Source organism: Neophocaena asiaeorientalis, unplaced genomic scaffold (genome assembly GCF_003031525.2).
Source record: "Neophocaena asiaeorientalis asiaeorientalis breed wild unplaced genomic scaffold, Neophocaena_asiaeorientalis_V1.1 scaffold8, whole genome shotgun sequence".
In the NCBI taxonomy this organism is placed as follows: domain Eukaryota; kingdom Metazoa; phylum Chordata; class Mammalia; order Artiodactyla; family Phocoenidae; genus Neophocaena; species Neophocaena asiaeorientalis.
This window is the reverse complement of record NW_020175395.1, coordinates 403,569-423,021: the sequence shown is the minus strand read 5'-3', so window position 1 is coordinate 423,021 and position 19,453 is coordinate 403,569. Positions and strand designations below refer to the sequence as shown.

General features: G+C 40.4%; 1 protein-coding gene across 4 annotated transcripts in view; it reads left to right on the top strand.

The window, feature by feature from the left end:
- Window positions 1-19,453, top strand: part of EXOC2 (exocyst complex component 2) — a 159,305-nt gene that overhangs the window by 14,490 nt on the left and 125,362 nt on the right. For all 4 annotated transcript variants that reach the window (XM_024766396.1, XM_024766397.1, XM_024766394.1 and 1 more), the window contains exon 2: window positions 16,570-16,729. In XM_024766396.1, the coding sequence (XP_024622164.1) occupies window positions 16,612-16,729 (118 nt within the window). In that variant the 5' untranslated portion in view covers window positions 16,570-16,611. The remainder of the gene's footprint in view (window positions 1-16,569; window positions 16,730-19,453) is intronic.

Sequence of the window (19,453 nt, the reverse complement as noted above, 5' to 3'; positions counted from 1 at the left end):
GGGAGGACGGGGGGGGGGGATGATCATGGGGAGTGGGGGGGACTCTGGGGGACAGGGTGGGTGAGTCTCCATTTGCCCCCTCTCTGTGCAAATGATGTGAAGCAGTAATGACTGAGAATTTTCCAATGTTAATACTAGACAACAAACGGCAGATCCAGGAAGCTCGGGGAATATCAAGTAGGATCAGTACTAGAAAATCTGCCTCTAATCGTATTATATTCAAACTGCAGAAAATCAAAAAGAGGAAATCTTGAAGTAAGCTAGAGGAAAAAAGCCTTACCCTTGCGGGGGACCAAGAGTAAGAATTATATTGGATTAGAACAAATGAACTAAGTGTTCAGTCCAGACAGATAAAAAAAGAAAAGCAAAATAAAATGCAAGGAAGAGGAATTAATACATGTTGAAGCTGTCAGTAATGAATTAGTAACAGTGCTCCTGAAAAAGAAGGTAGAATTTATAGCTTACATCAAGGACTGTTATTATAAAAGGTCATTAAAACAAAATATTGACCAGTCTAACCATGAAAAAGATATTTACAGATACTCAAGACAATGAAAAAAGTAATAAAATGATAGCTGTGGAAGAAAACAGTATATTAAACTTGAAAATCAGAGCAAAATACCTGACTTTCTGAAAAATATAATAAAATTGTCTGAAGATTTGTAAAATACATACCCATAATCATTAAGCAAATTCCCAAATAATCATACCCAGCGTGGTACTAGAATGAGGTAGTTTTATAGGCCAGTAATAGGAAACCTACAAGGAAAAATATTCCTGTACTATTTATAAGATGACAAGTATCGAAAACTTCAGATTCTTTCTATAAGGTAGCAATAGTACTCTGGATACAGTAAATGCTTAATAATATTTGTAAACTGCTGAGTGCTTCCTGCTACTACAGCAAACAGGCAATGGAGTAAAAGAGAAGATAATTTCTGACTAATTGTAAATAAGATTAAAGACGTAGAACTCCTAAATAAAGTATTAGCAAATCAAATCCAGGAATACCTAAAGGACTAGTAAAATGGAACCAAGTAATGTTTATTCCTAGAATGCCCACTAATTCATTAATAGGAAAATTCTTTCAATTCACTGTATTAATAAGTAAAAAAAATTATCTTGAAAGATGCTGAAAAATATTTGATAAAATTAAAACTTCATTTCTGATTTAAAAAATAGACTTTCAGTAAATAAGAATAAAGATATTTTCTGTAAGATAACTACATAATATCAATAGCAGACATCTTAGTGGTGAAATGCTAGAGCATGTATTCTCAACAGGAGCAATAACTGAAAATTAGCTCTTGAGGGGACAGAAACATCTTAACCTTTATGTATTAAGTGCAGATAGACATACAGTACCTAATACAGGTTTTACATTATGATATTGAAACTTCTTGGGAGTGACTGAGAAAAAGACCTAGAAATGCGTGTCCTGGGGTAGGAAGGCAAACAGGTGGAGAAGCGTTGCTCTAGAGGCTTGCCTGCTACGGTCACACCTGTGCTTGCGAATACCACAGTTCGCACTGGTTGGGATGTTACAGCAAATGCAATAAGGCAACTGAAATAAGTGACACAAATATTGAAGAGTAAGAGCCAAGGCTGTTACAGTATTTGAAGGTGTTGAAATTTTCTGCAGAGAAAACATAGGTCTTTTGGGAAATTATTTCAGTTGAGAGAGGCTCAATAAGTTGGTTTCAGATAAATTACATGAACTCTCCCTGTGAACAAAGCTGAATACTTTATTGACAGTCATAAAAAATGAGTAAGTGGGAAGATTCAATGTTGTAGCTATTTTAAATGTCCTGAAATTATCCAGAAATTCTGTGTAATTTATACATTCGTTCATTTAACGAATATGTGTTAAGCATCAGTTGTATGACATACTGTTCTAAATTCTGGGTGTACAGCAGTGTGTGGACAGACAAAAACCCCTTCCCTACTGGAACTTATACTCTAGTCAGTAGAGATAGACAAAAAAGTATAAATAGAGTATGTCAGGGTGGTGATAATTCCCATCAGAATTCTAGTAGGATTAGTTTTAGAATCAAATAAAGTATTTTAGAGTTCATCTGGACCAATATCTCTGAGAGATGGCTAAGTGAACTTGTTAAAGATTAATTGTCCTGGGCTTCCCTGGTGGCACAGTGGTTGAGAGTCCGCCTGCTGATGCAGTGGACACGGGTTCGTGCCCCGGTCCGGGAAGATCCCACATGCCGCAGAGCAGCTGGGCCCATGAGCCATGGCAGCTGAGCCTGTGCGTCCCGAGCCTGCGCTCCGCAACGGGAGAGGCCGCGGCGGTGAGAGGCCCGTGTACCGCAAAAAAAAAAAAAAGATTAATTGTCCTATCAGATAATTGATTATAATATAAAATTGAGTTATGCCATAGGTGCAAAATAAATCAGTGGGGTGAAATACAGAGGGTCCAGAAACAGACTCAAAATGAGAATTTTTGTCAGAGATAAAAGTGGCATTTCAGATGAGTGGAGAAAACAGTGGGTTATTCAGTGAGATGGTATTGTGGTCGACCAGCTATTCTCAGTACTCCAAAATAGATTCCAAAGGAGGTAAATTCCAAAATAGATTCCAGAGGAGGTAAATAATCATAAAGATTAAACCAACATTAAAGTACCAGGAACATGACTTTGAACGCGTGACTCTAGAGTGGCGAAGAAAAGGTCAATGGGTTTGATGTTAAAAGACTCAAAATTTCCCGAGGCCCAAGAGCACCGTAACCAATGTGAAAAGACAGTGATAACTGGGAAGATTTGGACAGTGGGAACAGTGGACACAGGGTGAACATTCCCATTAGAGATCTTACATTTAAGGAAATTAAGCCTAATAAAAAGATGCAAAGGTGATGAAGATGGAGTTTACACACAGTGCAAGTTGAAACCATTTATTTTGTTTTGCCTTTCAGATCACTGCAGATTAAAGAGGTTCTGACACCCACTGTTGCTTGTGGGAGATGTGCTGATAGCACTGCAGGCCAGTTTGGTTTTCACGTTAGGCTCTTAAATGTACATCCTTTGGCCAGCGATCCCTCTTTGAATGTAATGAAAGGAAATAATTGGGTAAATGTGCAAAAATCTTTTGCAGTCAAGTGTCCATTGTCATGGTCCAATAGGAAAAAATTGGAAGCCATCTCAATGCCACTTTAATTATACATCCATACAGTGGAATACTAAGGAGCCTGAAACTGGTATAGATTTGTATTTACAAACACAGTAAGGTGTCCCATGTGTCATTTACGTGTTAGATGACACTGCGGAGCACATGGCACCTGTGACACCTGTAGACGAGGCTGCAGAGCACACAGCTAGGCGCCCTGGTACACGGAGGACCTGTGGCCTCAGCGCCACGGGCATCCTGACTGAGGCGGCTGTGTGTGGACGCCTACTCTTAAAGGTGAAGGTGGCTCCTTGCCCTGAGGGATGGTTTTTAATCCCTTCGTGTAGTTGGACTGTTCACGGGTTTCTGCGATGGACGTGCCTGTCCTTTTCTCAATCCAGGCGGGAACCCTGAAGCCCCTCTCAAGGGAGGAGGAGGAGCAGGGAAGGTGAGGATTGAGGCCGAGGGGTCCAAGTTGTCTCAGAGCTGGTGGTGCCCTGCTGCTGGGCACGAACAAGGCCCAGGAGGTGCTGGGGCTAGTGCCAGCTCACTGGTGGGCAGAGCCAGGTTCCTGAGTGTCTTCTGCAGGGTCCTGGGGGGTCCTTGAGCTGATGTCCCCTCAGCAGTGGGTGGGACCAGTTACTGACATGGCTAGCTGCAGGGTCCAGGGTATTCCAAAGTTGGTGTTGGCCTGCAGTGGGCAGGGCTGGCGCCCAGGGGGTTCTGGGGCTGGTGCTGGCCTGCTAGTGGGTGGGCTGGGTCCTGACATGGCAGGCTGGGTCCTGACATGGCAGGCTGGTGGTCCTGGAGCTTGTGTCCTCTCCCTAGTGGCTGGAGTTGGGACTCACGGGGTCCCAGGGCTGGTGCCCGTCCACTGGTGGGTCAGGCTGGGTCCTGGACTCTGGTGAACAGGGCTGGGTCCTGGGATGGCTGGGGGGTCAGGGGGTATTAAGGCAGCAGGGCTGCTGCTGGGCGGGATTGTGTCCCTGCTCAGCTAGTTGCTTGGCCTGAGGCCACACCGTACTGGTGCCCATAGGCTGGTGGGCGGTGCCAGCTCCACACTAATGAGCTAGAGGACGGGTTCCAAAATGGCCCTTGCCAGCACCAGTGTCCTCCTGACAGAACGAGCTCCCCAACGTGGCTGCCGCCCGTGTCTGTGGCCCCAGGGTCTATGGCCCCAGGGTCTGTGGTCCCAGGGTGAGCTCCAGCTGCCTCCTCTCTCTCTGGGAGTTTCTCCAAGATCAGCAGGCAGGTCTGATCCAGGGTTCTTGTGAGATGCTGTGTGCGCCCTTTGAGAGTGGAGTCTATTTCCCACAGCCCTCTGGCACTCCCAAAAGTAACCCCCATGATCATAAAGCCAAACGACCTGGGGGCTATGGCGTCTTCCTGGTGTAGCACCACCAGTCTGGGAGCCCGACCTGGGACTTGGACCACACTCTCCTTGGGGAGAACCTCTGAAGTTGTGATTACCCTCCTGTTTGTGAGTCGCCCACCTGGGGACCCCATTTTGTGGGTCTTAACTGCACCACATCTGCACTCCTCCTACCTGTCTTGTGTGGTTCCTTCTTTATGTTTTTGGTTACAGAAGATCTTCTCTATAGGCTTCCGGTTTTCTCATCAATAGTTTCTCTGTATGTAGTTGCAGTTTCTTGCGCCCTTTGGAGGTGAGGTCAGGGTCTTCCTACTCTGCCATCTTGGCCTGGTTTTGTTTTTCATAAAGCTTATGGGCTTTTCAAAACGGACACAGACCCTGAGCTAATTGGGTTGAAAGTCTGGACCCTTACTGTCTTATACAGGTGTACCTTTTGTTGAGCCTCTTCCTTTGTAAAGCTTTCATGAAAAGTCATTGGTGAAGAGAGTTGGATAGTTGATTCTTATGTTCACTGTCAGTTTTTTCTTGCTTTTCAAGGTGCCAACAAGAAAAAGCTTTTCTAACTCAACTCTGTTTTTTTTTTTGGGGGGGGGGACGGATTGTAACAAAATAAAAATAATTTTGAATCCTGAAACAATTTGGTCAGTATTTTATTATAAAATGCTCCTGTGTAAAATGGGAACTTCTCTTTTAAAAAAAAGAAATATAAACATTTTCTGAGGGATTTTTCTTAATTTAGAGAGCTCAATATGATACCTGAAACATAGAAGATGTTTAGCATTTTGTGTGTTACATAGTCCTTGTCAAGCTGTGTGTGTTTCGTCAAAGTATGTTAGTGTATACTCATGGGTTTAGATTTATCATCTACAAAGTTTGAATTGGTTATTCGTGAAGCTTGATAATAATGCTTCTTATTCACACAAGGATTCGAAGAAATAGTCAAGTTGATGTGGACCAAGATAACTTTTATATAAACCAAGTTTCCTTTTTTTTTTTTTTTTTTGCGGTATGCAGGCCTCTCACTGTTGTGGCCTCTCCCGTTGCGGAGCACAGGCTCCGGACGCGCAGGCTCAGCAGCCATGGCTCACGGGCCTAGCCGCTCCGCGGCACGTGAGATCTTCCCAGACCGGGGCACGAACCCGTGTCCCCTGCATCGGCAGGCAGACTCCCAGCCACTGCGCCACAAGGGAAGCCCCAAGTTTCCATTTTTTTCCCCGTAGTATTCCATTTAGAAAATAATTCTTACTGCTTCATTATTTTGATAAGAGGAAGAAGGGGTTTTTAAAGGGCTACTACAGTGAGTTAAAGTCTCATGAAGAAGGGACGTTCATATTCTTTCACGTTGAATTTTCGTTCTTTAATGGCTCATGCAATAAGATAAACCACTAACTTGGCAGCCTTTATTTTTGCCGACTCAGTAAATTCCCATGACTGTATTTCCATCAGTAATGAATAATTTCCTACTAGATTTGGTGATAAAAATACTTTGTTAATTTATTTTGTTTTGCTGATTTCTGAATTCCATTCATGGTGTTGTGGAAAGAACACAGAAACAAAAGACCTAGGCAAGTCACAGGAACTTGTCTGCAGTCTCTTTCGGTTTTGAATAGATTGTGATTCAGTAGTACTCTAAGGGTTATAATACGGACAGTTAAACAGTTGTTTTCAGAAGTATTTCAAAAATAGTGTCTTACAATTAATAATACATAACCATTTCAGAGTTATAGTTTAAGCTTTGTGAAGCTGTTTACTTCTGACTTCTGAGTTATACAAAAGTGCTTGGTGAATATTTTCAAAGCTGTTTGTGAAGATTTTTACAAAAAACTGCTTTTAACATTTTAAAATCCTTGACCTCATGGGCATTTTAGTAGACTTTAAATGCAAGATAAAGATGCAAAACAATTTATTACGATTGTATTTTTCTCCATATACAAACCCTACTTATGACATAATGCCTTGTGATGTAAGGTTAGTAGATAGTCAATAAATTTTTATTGTTTAAAAAAAAATAAATGCAAAACAAATCTTTAACACAGAAACTTGTAAGATATGCAGATTTTTTTTTAGTTGTGCCGTCACACAGAAATGACTTACCAGGCTTGTTTCTAGTATCTTTTCCATATTTTTCTTTGGTTTATTTAATGAGAATTTCTAAGCCGTAGTAAAAGTCTCTCTTTTTACCTAAATGTTGCATTCCCTCTCCCCTCCTTCCTTCCCTCAGTCTGTCTGTTCATCTCTCTCTTTCTCTGTTTCTCCTTTAATAAAATGGGAGAAATGAAAAAAACCTGTGGTTTGTTTTTTAAAATAAATAATTGTGTATTTTAATCTGGTAACTATAATGGTTTACTTTTAATAATTTATTTTAAAAAGTATCTGTAAAAGCTTTGTAGCCTAGTCTTTGCAATATAACTTTCGAAAATGAAAGGGATAATTAGGCTATCTAATACCCTAATATTCAAATATAAGATTTTAAAAATTCAGATTCTTCTAATGATATATCAAAAATATTTTATAATAAATACAAGAATTTTTAAATGAATAACAACATGCTTTTATCATAGTTTAGTTTAATTGTGAAAAGCTAGGGAGGCCAGTTTCTATAGTCTTAACATTGGTAACTGAATTTAAAAGCTTTGTCCTATAAGACTCTCATAAAATCGAGAACTAAAAAGCGGTCTTAGGAATAATCTCATCCAGCCACCTTATATACAGATGAGAAAACTGTTTCAGAGCGCATAAGAGTAACCAAGGGCTTTTAGTTGTTAATGCCAGAGCCCAGCTTAGAACCTGGATCTCCAGACTATTCACAGATGTTAAGTTTTTGAGGTTGTTCTATCAAGGCTTCATTCAGCGACTTACAGCTCGGATATACTTCTGTTTATTAAAATATTTCTAGATTACCATGTGAAACTATTACTTATCTAAAGAGATAAAATTCAAATGAAATTCTGAAACCTTTTTGAAGGGAATTGTTGTCCTTGAGTGAAGATGTCCTTTGTTCGTATAGATAGGAAGGAATGTATTTGCCACAAAATGATAATTCCATGGTAAAGCAAAACCTCACATTAAAAAAATCAACACATCAAGTTGAGAAATTATTTCAGCTTCTTCCAGTTCTTCCTTTTAGAGAAACACTGCTGAGAAGCAAGAAAACACTTATGCTTTTATTTTCATTGTGTCTACAGAATATAAATCATTGACAAAATGTAGTATTAAAGTGCTTCCTTATTGAGGTACTAAGCAAGTGAAGCTCCAGCCAAAGCATTAGCCTTGCTTATTAGTACCTCAGTGAAACAAAACAAAATATCTCACCTGGTCCTATTTCCACGAGTACAGACGCTCTAGGAGGTAGCACAAAATCAGGTCAAGAGTGGGCACGTTGGAGTCAGGCAGTGTATCCAGCTCCGCCCCTCACGTGCTGTCTGAGCTCGAACATGTCTGTTTACTTCCCTGAGCCTGGCTTCCTCTTGGAGGGAGGAGAGCTGATAAGACTTACCTTGTCTGGCTGCTTAAAGGACGATGCGGCATGTGGTACCTGGACGTCAGGCAATGGGATATGACTGAGTCATTCAACTGGTATTGTGTCCTTTAAAATTTAACATTAAATATTGCAGTGGTAGATATGTGTCATTATACCTTTGTGAAAACCTACAGAATGTACAACACCAAGAATGAACCCTAATGTAAACCATGGACTTTGGGTGACACTGATGTGTAATGTAGGTTCATGAATTGTGGTAGATATACCAGTGTGTATACCAGTGGTAGATATACCACTGGAGTAGGGTGTCCATCATAAGGGAGGTTGTGTGTGTGTGGTGTGGGGGAGGGTTGTGCAGTGGGAATCTGGGGACTCTGTACTCTTGGCTTAATTTTGCTGTGAACCTAAGGCTGCTTTAAAAATAAAGCTTATTAATTTAAAAAATAACATGAATAAATGTTAGTTGGATCACCTGTCCATCACACATTGGGTAGAGAGCCCAGCATCCCTCCAGATATCTGGCAAGTTTTGGAGAATTCTCTTAGACTTGGGCTCTTCTAGCTTTAACTTCAGGTTCTGCTGCGTTGCCAACCTCAGCTCTGCCTTCTCCAGCTACCTGCTCTGTTCCTTATTAAAAGGCACTGGCCTATATATGTGCTGTGTGAGCAGGAGAATGTATTAAAAGTTTGGGAGTATGAGTGGGAGAGGGAAAAAAAGCACAGCCAATGAAAAGTGTTAGTGCTCCCATTCTAACAGTCTCTGGGTTGTACCTGCCATTGGGACAGTTCATTGGTCCCTTCACATAAAGCTTTATTCTCTTGTCATGATTTACTGACCCTTGCACCTACCACTCTGTTCTCCCTCTCTCCCTCTCTTTTTTTCAGTCTACCTAGAGAAACTGAAAAAACTTACTTTCTTAATGCAGATCCATTTTCTTTCCTTGGTTCTGTTAAGAATTATTATTTTTTTAAGGGTAAAATCACGACTGTATAAATAAATTTTAAAAGTAACACATTGAAAAGAAAAAGTGCTTCCTTAAATCCAGAAATGTTTCAGTGTAGTTTTTATTGTCCCACTAAATATAATTTGCTATAAACTAGACCTGCAATTCATATGATAATGGTGATATATTTTTATTCCGTTAACTAAAAAAGAAAAAAGAAATCACTCTTACTTGTATGTTTATTCACTGTAACTATATCAACACCATACCAACATCAAAAGAAATCAGACAAGTGTCTATTACCTGGTTAATTCCTAAAAGGGTCCTCTTTTAGGACCCGTTTATTCCCATTCAGGTCCAGGTAGTTGAAATGTTCTTGACACATTAACATGAGTCTGGAGACATGTCAGAATTATGATTGCTTTTTAATTTTTTTTTTATTTTTTAGGTTAAAGTATAATTGTCTTACAGTATTATTTTTAGGTGTACAACATTTTGATTCGATATTTATAGATTGTACTCCATGTAAAGTTATTATAAAATACTCCTATATTTTCTGTTCTGTACATTACATCCTTGTGACTTATTTCTTTTATACCTGGTAGTTTGTACCTCTTAATCCCCATCCCCTGTTTGACCCTTCTCCTCCCCCGCTCCCTGCTGGTAACCACTGGTTTGTTCTCTGTATCTGTGAATCTGTTTCTGTTTTATTTGTTCATTTGCTTAGTTAGATCCCACATATAAGTGAAAACATACAGTATTTGTCTTTCTTTGTCTGACTGTTTTCACTAAGCATAATACCCTTCGGGTCCATCCATATTGTTGCAAATGGCAAAATTTCATTCTTTTTAATGGCTGAGTAGTATTCCATTGTATATATGTACCACATCTTGTTTATCTGTTCACCTGTTGATGTACACTTGGGTTGCTTCCATATCTTGGCTATTGTAAATAAAATTCCATGAACATTGGAGTGCATGTATCTTTTTGAATTACTGTTTTTATTTCCTTCAGATATATACCCAGGGGTGGAATTGCTAGATCATATGGTAGTTCTATTTTTAAATTTTTTGAGGAACCTCTGTACTGTTTTCCATAGGGTCTGCACCAATTTACATTCCCACCAACCGTGCATGAGGGTTCCCTTTTCTCCACATCCTTGCCAACACTTACTTCTTGTCTTTCTGAGAATCGGCATTTTGACAGGTGTGAGGTGATGTCCATTGTGGTTTTGATTTGCATTTCTCCAGTGATTAGTGATGTTGAGCATCTATTCATGTGCCTGTTGGCCATCTGCATGTTTTCTTTGGGAAGATGCCTATTCAGGTCCTCTGCCCAGTTTTTATTCAGGTTGTTTGTTTGATATTGAGTTGTATGAATATATTTTGGATATTAATCCCTTAGTTGACATATTATTTGCAAATGTCTTTTCCTATTCAGTAGATTATCTTTTCGTTTTGATGATGGTTTCCTTTGCTGTGCAAGAGCTTCTCAGTTTCATGTAGTGCATTTGTTTATTTTTGCTTTTGTTTCCCTTGCCTGAGAAGACAGATCCAAAAAAATATTGCTAAGACCAATGTGAAAGAGTGCACTTCCTATGTTTTCGTACATTTAGGTCTTTAATCCATTTTGAGTTTTTGTTTATGGTGTGAGAAAATGTGGTAATTTCGTTCATTTGCACGTAGCTGTCCAGTTTTCCCAACACCATTTATTGAAGAGGCTGTCTTTCCCCCATCTTATAGTCTTGCCTCCTTTATCATAAATAACCATGGGTATATTTCTGCGCTCTCTATTCTGTTCCATTGATATGTGTGTCTGTTTTTATGCCAGTACCATGCTATTTTGATTACTGTAGCTTTGTAGTATAGTTTCAAGTCAGGGAGCATGATTCCTCCATCTCTGGTCTTCTTTCTCAAGATTGTTTTGGCTGTTCGGGGTCTTTTGGGGTTCCATACAAATTTTAGGATTGTTTGTTCTAGTTCTGTGAAAAATGTCATGGATAATTTGATAGGAATGGCATTAAAGCTGTAGATTGCTGTGGGTAGTACAGACATTTTAACAATATTAATTCTTTCTGAACCTATCCATGAACACGGGATATCTTTCCATTTCTTTGTATCATGTTCAGTTTCCTTCATGAATGCTTTATAGTTTTCAGAGTATTGGTCTTTCACCTCCTTGGTTAAGTTTCTTCCTAGGTATTTTATTCTTTCGGATGTGGTTTTTAAATGGGACTGTTTTCTTTCTTTCTCTTATATAGTTCATTATTAGTGTTTAGCAACACAACAGATTTCTGTATGATTCCTTTTTAGCAGATCTATAACCCTGTTTGGTACCTAACAGGTTTTAAGCATGGAGTATGTTCTTAGGCTAAGAGCCAGTGTGTAACAATTTGCAGCTCATCTAAGTGTACCTATGTATATATGTAAAATTCCCAATACAGTACTCTGCTGCTGTCAGCCTTTATCATTTGTCCATTTGTATAATTTAATCCTTTATTATTAGTGTGCTTGGGCGAGGATATTGCCTTTAAAAATGGCTTATTCTGTGTCTGCAACAATTTTCGTTACATGAGTAAGTAATAGCTACTTTACCTCCTGTCTCTGTCATTCCACTTTCAAAAGATAAAATTAGCTTGTGGTGTGTAATTTTAGGGTAGGTTCTTTCACTTTTTATTCCTTACCTCTTTCATTATCTTCTATGGCTGTATAATGTAAATGCTGGATATTGTTTTAATTAAAAAATGAGGCTTATGACAGGAAAGTCAGACTTTTGTTAACCTCTGTTCAGTGTATTTATATAAGAAAGATCTTATGACAGAATTTCAAAGACTGTTGCGTTATTGCATTTGGAAAATGCTTGTGAGGAAAATGTATAGGCACTTAATGACAACTCTAGATGAAAGTTTTCCTTTAAAAATATCCTTGTTGATTCGGCATGAGTTGTGAAACTGAACATGTTCAGAAACTAAATTCTCTTTTCATAAGGCTTAGACTTTTTCCTGAGAGTGATGATAATGTATTTCATTTATTTGTGATTTTAAATGTAAGAACGTTACCTATAATGCAGAATGTTTCTAAGTGGAGGTGGGTTGAAAAGAGACATCTCTTTCCAGAATTCATTCCACAGATAATTATTGAGTGCATATTTTGTGGGTAGGTACTGTTGTGTGTGTTGTGGACATTGTAGTGTAAAAAGTACATATTCTTATATTTGTAAGTTACATGGCTCACTGATCTTCCTGAGATAAGGGTTTGTCCATGCTTGGGGATGTGTAGGTGATGCTTCATGGTAAGGAAATGCCATTTAATTTTTGTATATGAACCAACATAATGAACACTGGATTTTCAGCTGCCTTTGATGTGTATATCCGGAACAGAGCTGTACTTTTCAATCATAAATAAGAAAATAGATCATAGTTTTTGATTCGTGACTCTCCATAGTGGCCCAGACATTACCTGTTATTACCAGACACTACTTTGTTTTACGTGGACAAACTTTGAGGATAACATAGGTAAGATTTATGATCCTCTGTAAACACCTCCAAAATGGATTTGGGAAATTGGGAGTAAGTTGAAAGTGTCTTGTCCTAATTGTGTGTGTGTGTGTGTGTGTGTGTGTGTGTGTATGTGTGCATGCGTGCCCTTTTATTTTTTTTGAGATCAGAGGTATTCTAATTTCGACTCTATTTCGCAGCAGGATGAGCCAGTGCCCCCAGTCATGTAAGAAACAACTAAGGTTCTTAGAATGTGACTATCATACACAGATGACCTAGTAAGATGCAGGATGCTCTAAAGGAAAGAGCGGTATCAGACTCCTGTGAGTCAGGAAACCAAGGGTCTGGTCTGTTTTACAACGAATTGGGTGTGTGACCTTGAAAATGGTCTAACCCTAACTCTGGGTAGTATTGCCATCTTAACAATATTAAGTCTTCCTGTCCACATCTTTCAATTTATTTAGGTCTTTAATTTCTTTCAACATTTTAAAATAATTTTCAAAGTACAAGTTTTGCACTTTTGGTAAAATTCATTCCTGAGTACTTTATTCTTTTTGATGCTATTGTATACAAGTATCTTTTAAACTTTTTTTTGTTTTTTCATGTGTATACCTAATACCTCTCCCCATCCCTATTCTCTACCCCTTGTACCTCTTCATCCTATTTTAATTCCAGTATTCCACTGATACCATGAACATTCAGAAAACATTTATTCAACTTCTGTCAGCAGTCATCTGGCATGTTTATTTTGTGTCAGGTACTGTATGACAGGTATTAGAAAAGTAGAGTTGATTGAGTGTTATGTGTTTTCAATGAGGAGATACAGACTTGGTATCTAAGATGTAACACTTGTGTAACAGAAGTGTTATAGAAGGAGGAGGGATCAGGGAGACTTTTTAGAGAAGGTAACATTTAAGCTTGACTTTGAAATATTGGTAAGGATTTAACAAACTTGGAAAGTCTTTCTATTTAGTCGAAATAAGGTAAATGAAATCAGGAAGGCATAAAAAGTACCTGGTGGTTCTTAAGAGGTGAGTGGGCTTGTGTGGTTAGTGTCAGATGGGTGAGGGAAATGACTGAGGATGACCTAGGGGTGTAGAAGAGTCTGATGGTGACAGGTTTTAATAAGATGCTAAGGATGTCATGGGCACTAGAGACCACTGAGCAGTGGGGGAGATGTTTTTTTGAATCAGGAATGATGATTAGATCTGTAGTTTGGAGAATTGACTCCAGTGTTTGCTGAGGGGGGATTGCAGCGAAGGGATAACAGGGGCAGAGTGACCAGTTAGGAGCTGGCTGGCTTCAGTATCCAGGGAGAGAAGCAGTGGACCTTGGACTCTGCCAGGGGATTCTGTTTGATTCAGGGAGTGTGATGGGGAGGGAGGGGAGTTCAAGATAATTTTGGGTTGCCTCATTTGGCTTATTAGGTGAATGGTAACCTCCTGTGGTTCTTCGCTTTTTGCTGCTGTTGTTTTGCTGTTTTAATTGCGTTAAAGGAGTTTACATAGGCATGATTGAACTCAGTCTCCAGCCCCCTCCCCTTTCTCAGAGGAGGCCAAGCTGATGGCACCTGGCTCAGAACCCCAGCCCTCAAATCACAGGGTTGCTGTCTCTGGTTTGGCAGTCCTGGTACTGGGCTGCCATGAGCACTACGTACGAGCGGTACTGAGGGTTCATGAAGAGCCAAGACACTCCTTGGATTTTGAGTCTCTCTTCCAGAAACCAGGGACAAAGGTCTGTCACCTCTGTATTATCCAGCACAGCCCAGACTTGTTTAGCTCACTCTGCCAGCACCCGCTTCCATGTTTCCAGATTCTGTGGCTAATCTGCCAATATCTGGATAGTCACTTCTGGTTAAAATTTAAAACTCCCTCCCCCTCTTCCCAGATACACATCTGCCTATTTGCAGCCTTATTACCACTTCTGTTAAACCAACGGTCAGTTCTTACATTAACAGGACAATATAAATCTTTTTTCTTTTGCCTCTTTTGAAAGTTTCAAGAGCTGTTATTCTTGGATTGATTCCTTTTCGTGGCATCCTGTTCTTTTAGGCATAAAAGTTTTCTCCTTCTGCAGATATTTATTTGGGGATCAAAGTTTACAGTACTTTTGTACAGTAATTTTGAAGTGTGTGTGTGTGTGTGTGTGTGTGTGTGTGTGTGTGTGTGTGTGTTTGTTTCCTGTTATCCACTGTGTTAATTTGCTGGGGCCGCCATAACAAAGTACCATAGGCTGAAACAACAGACACGTGTGTTCTCATGATCTGGGGGCTAGAAGTCCAAGATCTAGGTGTTGGCAGGGCTGGTTTCTCCTGAGGCCTCCCTACTTGGCTTGGAGATGCCACCTTCTCCCTGTGTCCTCACGTGGTTGTCCCTCTGTGTGTGTCTGTGTCCTCATCTCCTCTTCGTATAAGGACACTGGTCCTGTGGGATCAGCGCCCATCCTAGTGACCTCATTTTACCTTAACCACCTCTTTAAAGTCCCGATCTCTAAATACAGTCACATTCTGAGGTCCTGGATTAGTACTTCAGCGTAATTTGCAGGGAAGCACTGTAGCCCATAGCCTTATCTCTGTTTCCTCTGGATCTTTTTAAAATTTATTTGTTATTTTATTTTTGGCTGTGTTGGGTCTTCGTTGCTGTGTGCGGGGCTTTCTCTAGTTGTGAGCGGGGGCTACTCTTCGTTGTGGTGCGTGGGCTTCTCATTGTCGTGGCTTCTCTTGTTGCAGAGCACAGGCTCTAGGCGTGCGGGCTTCAGTAGTTGTGGCGCGTGGGCTCAGTAGCTGTGGCTCGCGGGCTCTAGAGCTCAGGCTCAGTAGTTGTGGCGCGCGGGCTTAGTTGCTCCACGGCATGTGGGATGTTCCCGGGCCAGGGCTTGAACCCGTGTCCCTTGCATTGGCAGGCAGATTCTTAACCACTGCGCCACCAGGGAAGCCCTGGATCTTTTTTTTTAATCTGACTGTCATCTCTCGCTCACGTATTTTCCTTGACCACCTTACAGTCTTTGTCCTTGTGCCTTTTAGGATGAGGCTGTGACAGCTGCTTGTTTAGTCTATGCATGGGCAGAGTTGGTCTGTATATGCTTTTCCTTGGGTGATGTGGCTACAAGTAGTCCTTTCTGGGAGGACCCTTCCATGTTAGAGTCTTCGGTTCTGTCTTTCCAGGGCTCCTTAGTTTCTCCAGAGTGATTCTTGTTACCCGGACAGAGCGGAGTTGGGTGAGAGGGTTGGCGCCCTCCTCTCTGTGCCTGGTGTCTGTCCCTCAGTCCTGGTCCCTTCTGTTTGGTTTCGTGAGGGATTGAACTGATCTGGCTAACGGTGGGGTGAAGGCAGGGGCCACTGTCTAACTTCGCTCTGTGAAAAGATAGACAACCAGCAGTTGTTTTTCTCTGAACCCACCCTTCCCTTGTCTTCTGGAGCATCTGAAGCCTCGAGCACTTGAGGAGTTCTGTGGGTTTATTAGTGAGGTTTTCTCATTGCCTGGTTGCCTGCTGTGCACTAGGTGCTCTGCCCTGCTGGGATTATGTACCTGATCTTTGTTGTAGCCTTATGGAAGGTTCTATTACTGGCCGCAGTGTCCGTATATGAAAACAGAGGTTTGGAGCGGAATTAGAGCGCCAGGACTAGAGCTCAGGGCATCTGAACTCAGAAGCTGCACTTCTGCCTGCTCCACACTGGGACAGTTAGCAAGTCTCTGCTCCTGTCTCAGTGTCGAAGATGTCAGTGTATTGATTTGAGCACATTTAAAAGAGTTGCTACACTAAGTCTAACACAAAAATAAAATGAAATTCAGTATACCTATGAGAATGGAGATGTTCTTTAATTTTATGAATCTGATTAGTTCAGAATGTGCTCCTTCAGGAGCTTCCAGCATATACTTTGGGTGCAGCAGGTGGTGGCATGGAGCTCAGGGGGACCTTAGGTTCTGTCTGTCCTTGCATCAGAAGTTTATGTTCTTGATGTCTCCCTCCCAGTACTAGCTAGTGTCCTTAGTCACCTTCATGTGCAGGAATTGTTGGCAGACAGGCTAACTGACAGCTAAAAAACCTGGCGCTGTATGTTTGCAGAATACTGCTGTGTTTTGGTACTGAATGTCTAGTTCTGGCGTTTCTAGTTGCTGCTCATCTCAGTTGGCAATAACCCTTTTTTCCTTTCTCTTCTACAGATTACTTCCGTAGCTTGACCTCTACTTTCCTCAACAAGCAGAATGTCTCGAACACGACAACCCCCCCTTGTGACAGGCATCTCTCCAAATGAAGGAATCCCATGGACAAAGGTCACGATTAGGGGAGAAAACCTGGGGACTGGGCCAGCTGACCTCATAGGTAAGGGCAGGACGATGCTGTGTGTTCATGGTGAATGCATTTTTATGTTGGGCAACTGAGGCAAGATATACTATTTTGAAATAGTGAAGGTGATAGAAAAACACCCCTGAGGTCTGTACAGGATGATCTGAATAGAAATGAAAGAATTATTTGGTTTTCTGCTTTTTCTGTTAAAATCATTATTTTGTCAGATCTTGCCTGTATTGTCTTTCGCCTGGTCATTGAGAAAGTCCCCCACAGCCGAGGTTTGCCTCCTTTCCTTGGGGTCGGCCTCTCCTGCCAAGACTGCCAAAACAGCCGCCCAGCTCTTCTGGCCTCCCCTCATACAGCTGTCTGTTCTTCTCAGGTGCCGGGTGAGCTCGGCCTCTTCTGTTCCTTACTGCTCTCGGAACCAAATCTAAACTCCCTCCACCCAGAGGAGCCTGTGTGCTCTGCCGGGCCGCACCCTGGGACCTGTGGGCATTTGTCTGCACCCGATGCCCATTGGGGCGGGAGCACTGAGCCTCCAAACTTAACAGCCACAGGCTCTCTGCAAACTCATGCCCGCCCATGGTTTGCATTAGGCTCCCCTAATGTTTACATATTTAGAGCAAGCTACGTTTTAGTTTTTAGGATCAGTTTATGCTGTTTATCTTTATAAGCCCAAGGACGCGAGCATAGAACACTCTGCATCCACTTGGCACTGCGCGAGTGTTTTTTTGATTTTGGTTTGCAGTGTGCCCCCTTCTTCTGGGGGAGACCCTTTCCTGCTGGTTATTTCATTATTCTGGTCTGTCAGTGGTTCTCACCTGGCTTGTCTTCATCTTCTCTAGAACTTAAAAAAATGCTCTTGCCTTAGCTGCTAAGTCTCTAAAGATGGAGCCTTATCATTGCTTTTTTTAAAACACAGATGAGTGTAAAGCACTGCCAGGATAGAGAGCAAACCATAAATATCAGTGTGTGGTCAGTTTGGGTTATTTTCATGTGAACTCTGCATGAGGGTGTGCAGATACATTCAGAATAAGAGAGCGGGGAGGCAACTCAGTATGTGCTGCTGGATGTGTATTCTGATTTCCCACACGTTAATTTATTTGGATTCAGACATTCATTTGACTCATTTCTTAATTCATGAAGGACCCCTTGGTAAATACTAGAGATTATGAGTTGGAGCTTGTTTTTCTTGCATTATAGCTGCTGGTTGACACATTGTTTTTTGGCCATCCAGAAATCCCTTGGAAAAGAGAAGGTTGATTAGAGCTGGGCACCATGTTTAATTACTGAGTCTTGCCCTCCCCAGCTCGTTCTTTTCACTAGTGTTACTTAACTATGTCTCATTTTATACTGTTTTCTCTAGCCACAGTTTTTGATTCTTCAGTAAATAAAACTTAAGTTTATTATCCTTATGAAGGTAGTCTTTCTTATCCTATGTCTTGGTTCTTGACAAAGCTCATTCCAGGTTGTTCTTTATCCAAAGTGGAAAAATCCCTAGAATTCGTGGAAATAGACCATCTAGACGGAGGTTCAGTTTAACTGGCAGTCACTGAGCCCTCATACGTGACTGCTGCCCGTCTGTGTGGATGCTGATCTCTCTTTAGCTTCAGGCAGTGCGATTCCTGTTTGACTGAGTGCGCACGACTTTTATAAACCTGCTAGTTCAGCTTTCAGCCTGCCCATGTATTGCCAAGAAACCACTTTTTAAAAAAGCAAACTTAACCTACTAAATAATTTAAGCGTTTTTATAACTCCGGTGACATCTACACTAGCCAAGTAAAATACTACAAAAACACTTTATTTGGAATTCTACAAGTTACTTTAAAAAAAAAAAGATGTTATATTTCATGAAGCAGATTTCTTGGCAAAACATGTTTAAGAAATAGATCGTATGATATTATTTAATTTCCATGCATTTAAAATGATCTGTTTAAATCTGTGTTTTAAATTATATGGTGATTATTAACTTTTTTAGTTAAAATGCAGAACAGATATTAAATCTGAGGAACCTCGATAGCAGCTACAACGAGATGAATAAACTGTTATTCCGGGTGCTTTTCCCCAAAGTTCCATCATCATGGATATCATACATGTTTGCTCATCTGAACATGTTTTTAAGACTTTATGTCTGTATATCTGAAATCTCCCATTTCTCAGTTTTAATCGTAAGATAGCTCCCCAGCAGGGGACTTATATTAGGAACTTTAATACATTAAGTTCTGACATTGGGTTGCGTTATTTCCTTTCTAAAGTTAGTATTTAAATCACAAAAATCTTTTTGATATTGTAATATTTAAACATATCAAGTTATGTATTGACCTGGAGTGATATTGAAATATATACCATCTATAACTAAACAGTTCATAAATTAAAACATTTCCCATTTATATAAAAAAATACATAGACTGATTTATGTGTACATAAAAATTATTTGAGCACTGTATGTATTGGAGTGTTTCACAGGCTTACCTTGGAGATGGAGAGGAGTTTCAGGGGGTGCTTTCAACCTCTTAAAAGGCTTAAATTTTTCATAATAAAAGTTGAGTATCAAGAAAACTAACAAACACTCCCATTTTGAAAAATAATTGTGAATTATGAATGCATTTAAAAATGTGTAAATGTCATTACACATTTAAAAAGCCAATGGAAAACTTAGTCCTAAAGGAACTTTGAAGTGCTGTCATTAGAAAAACTGAATTCCTTACATGAATAAATAGTAATAGATGTCTTAGGGAAATCTCTGAAATTAATTAT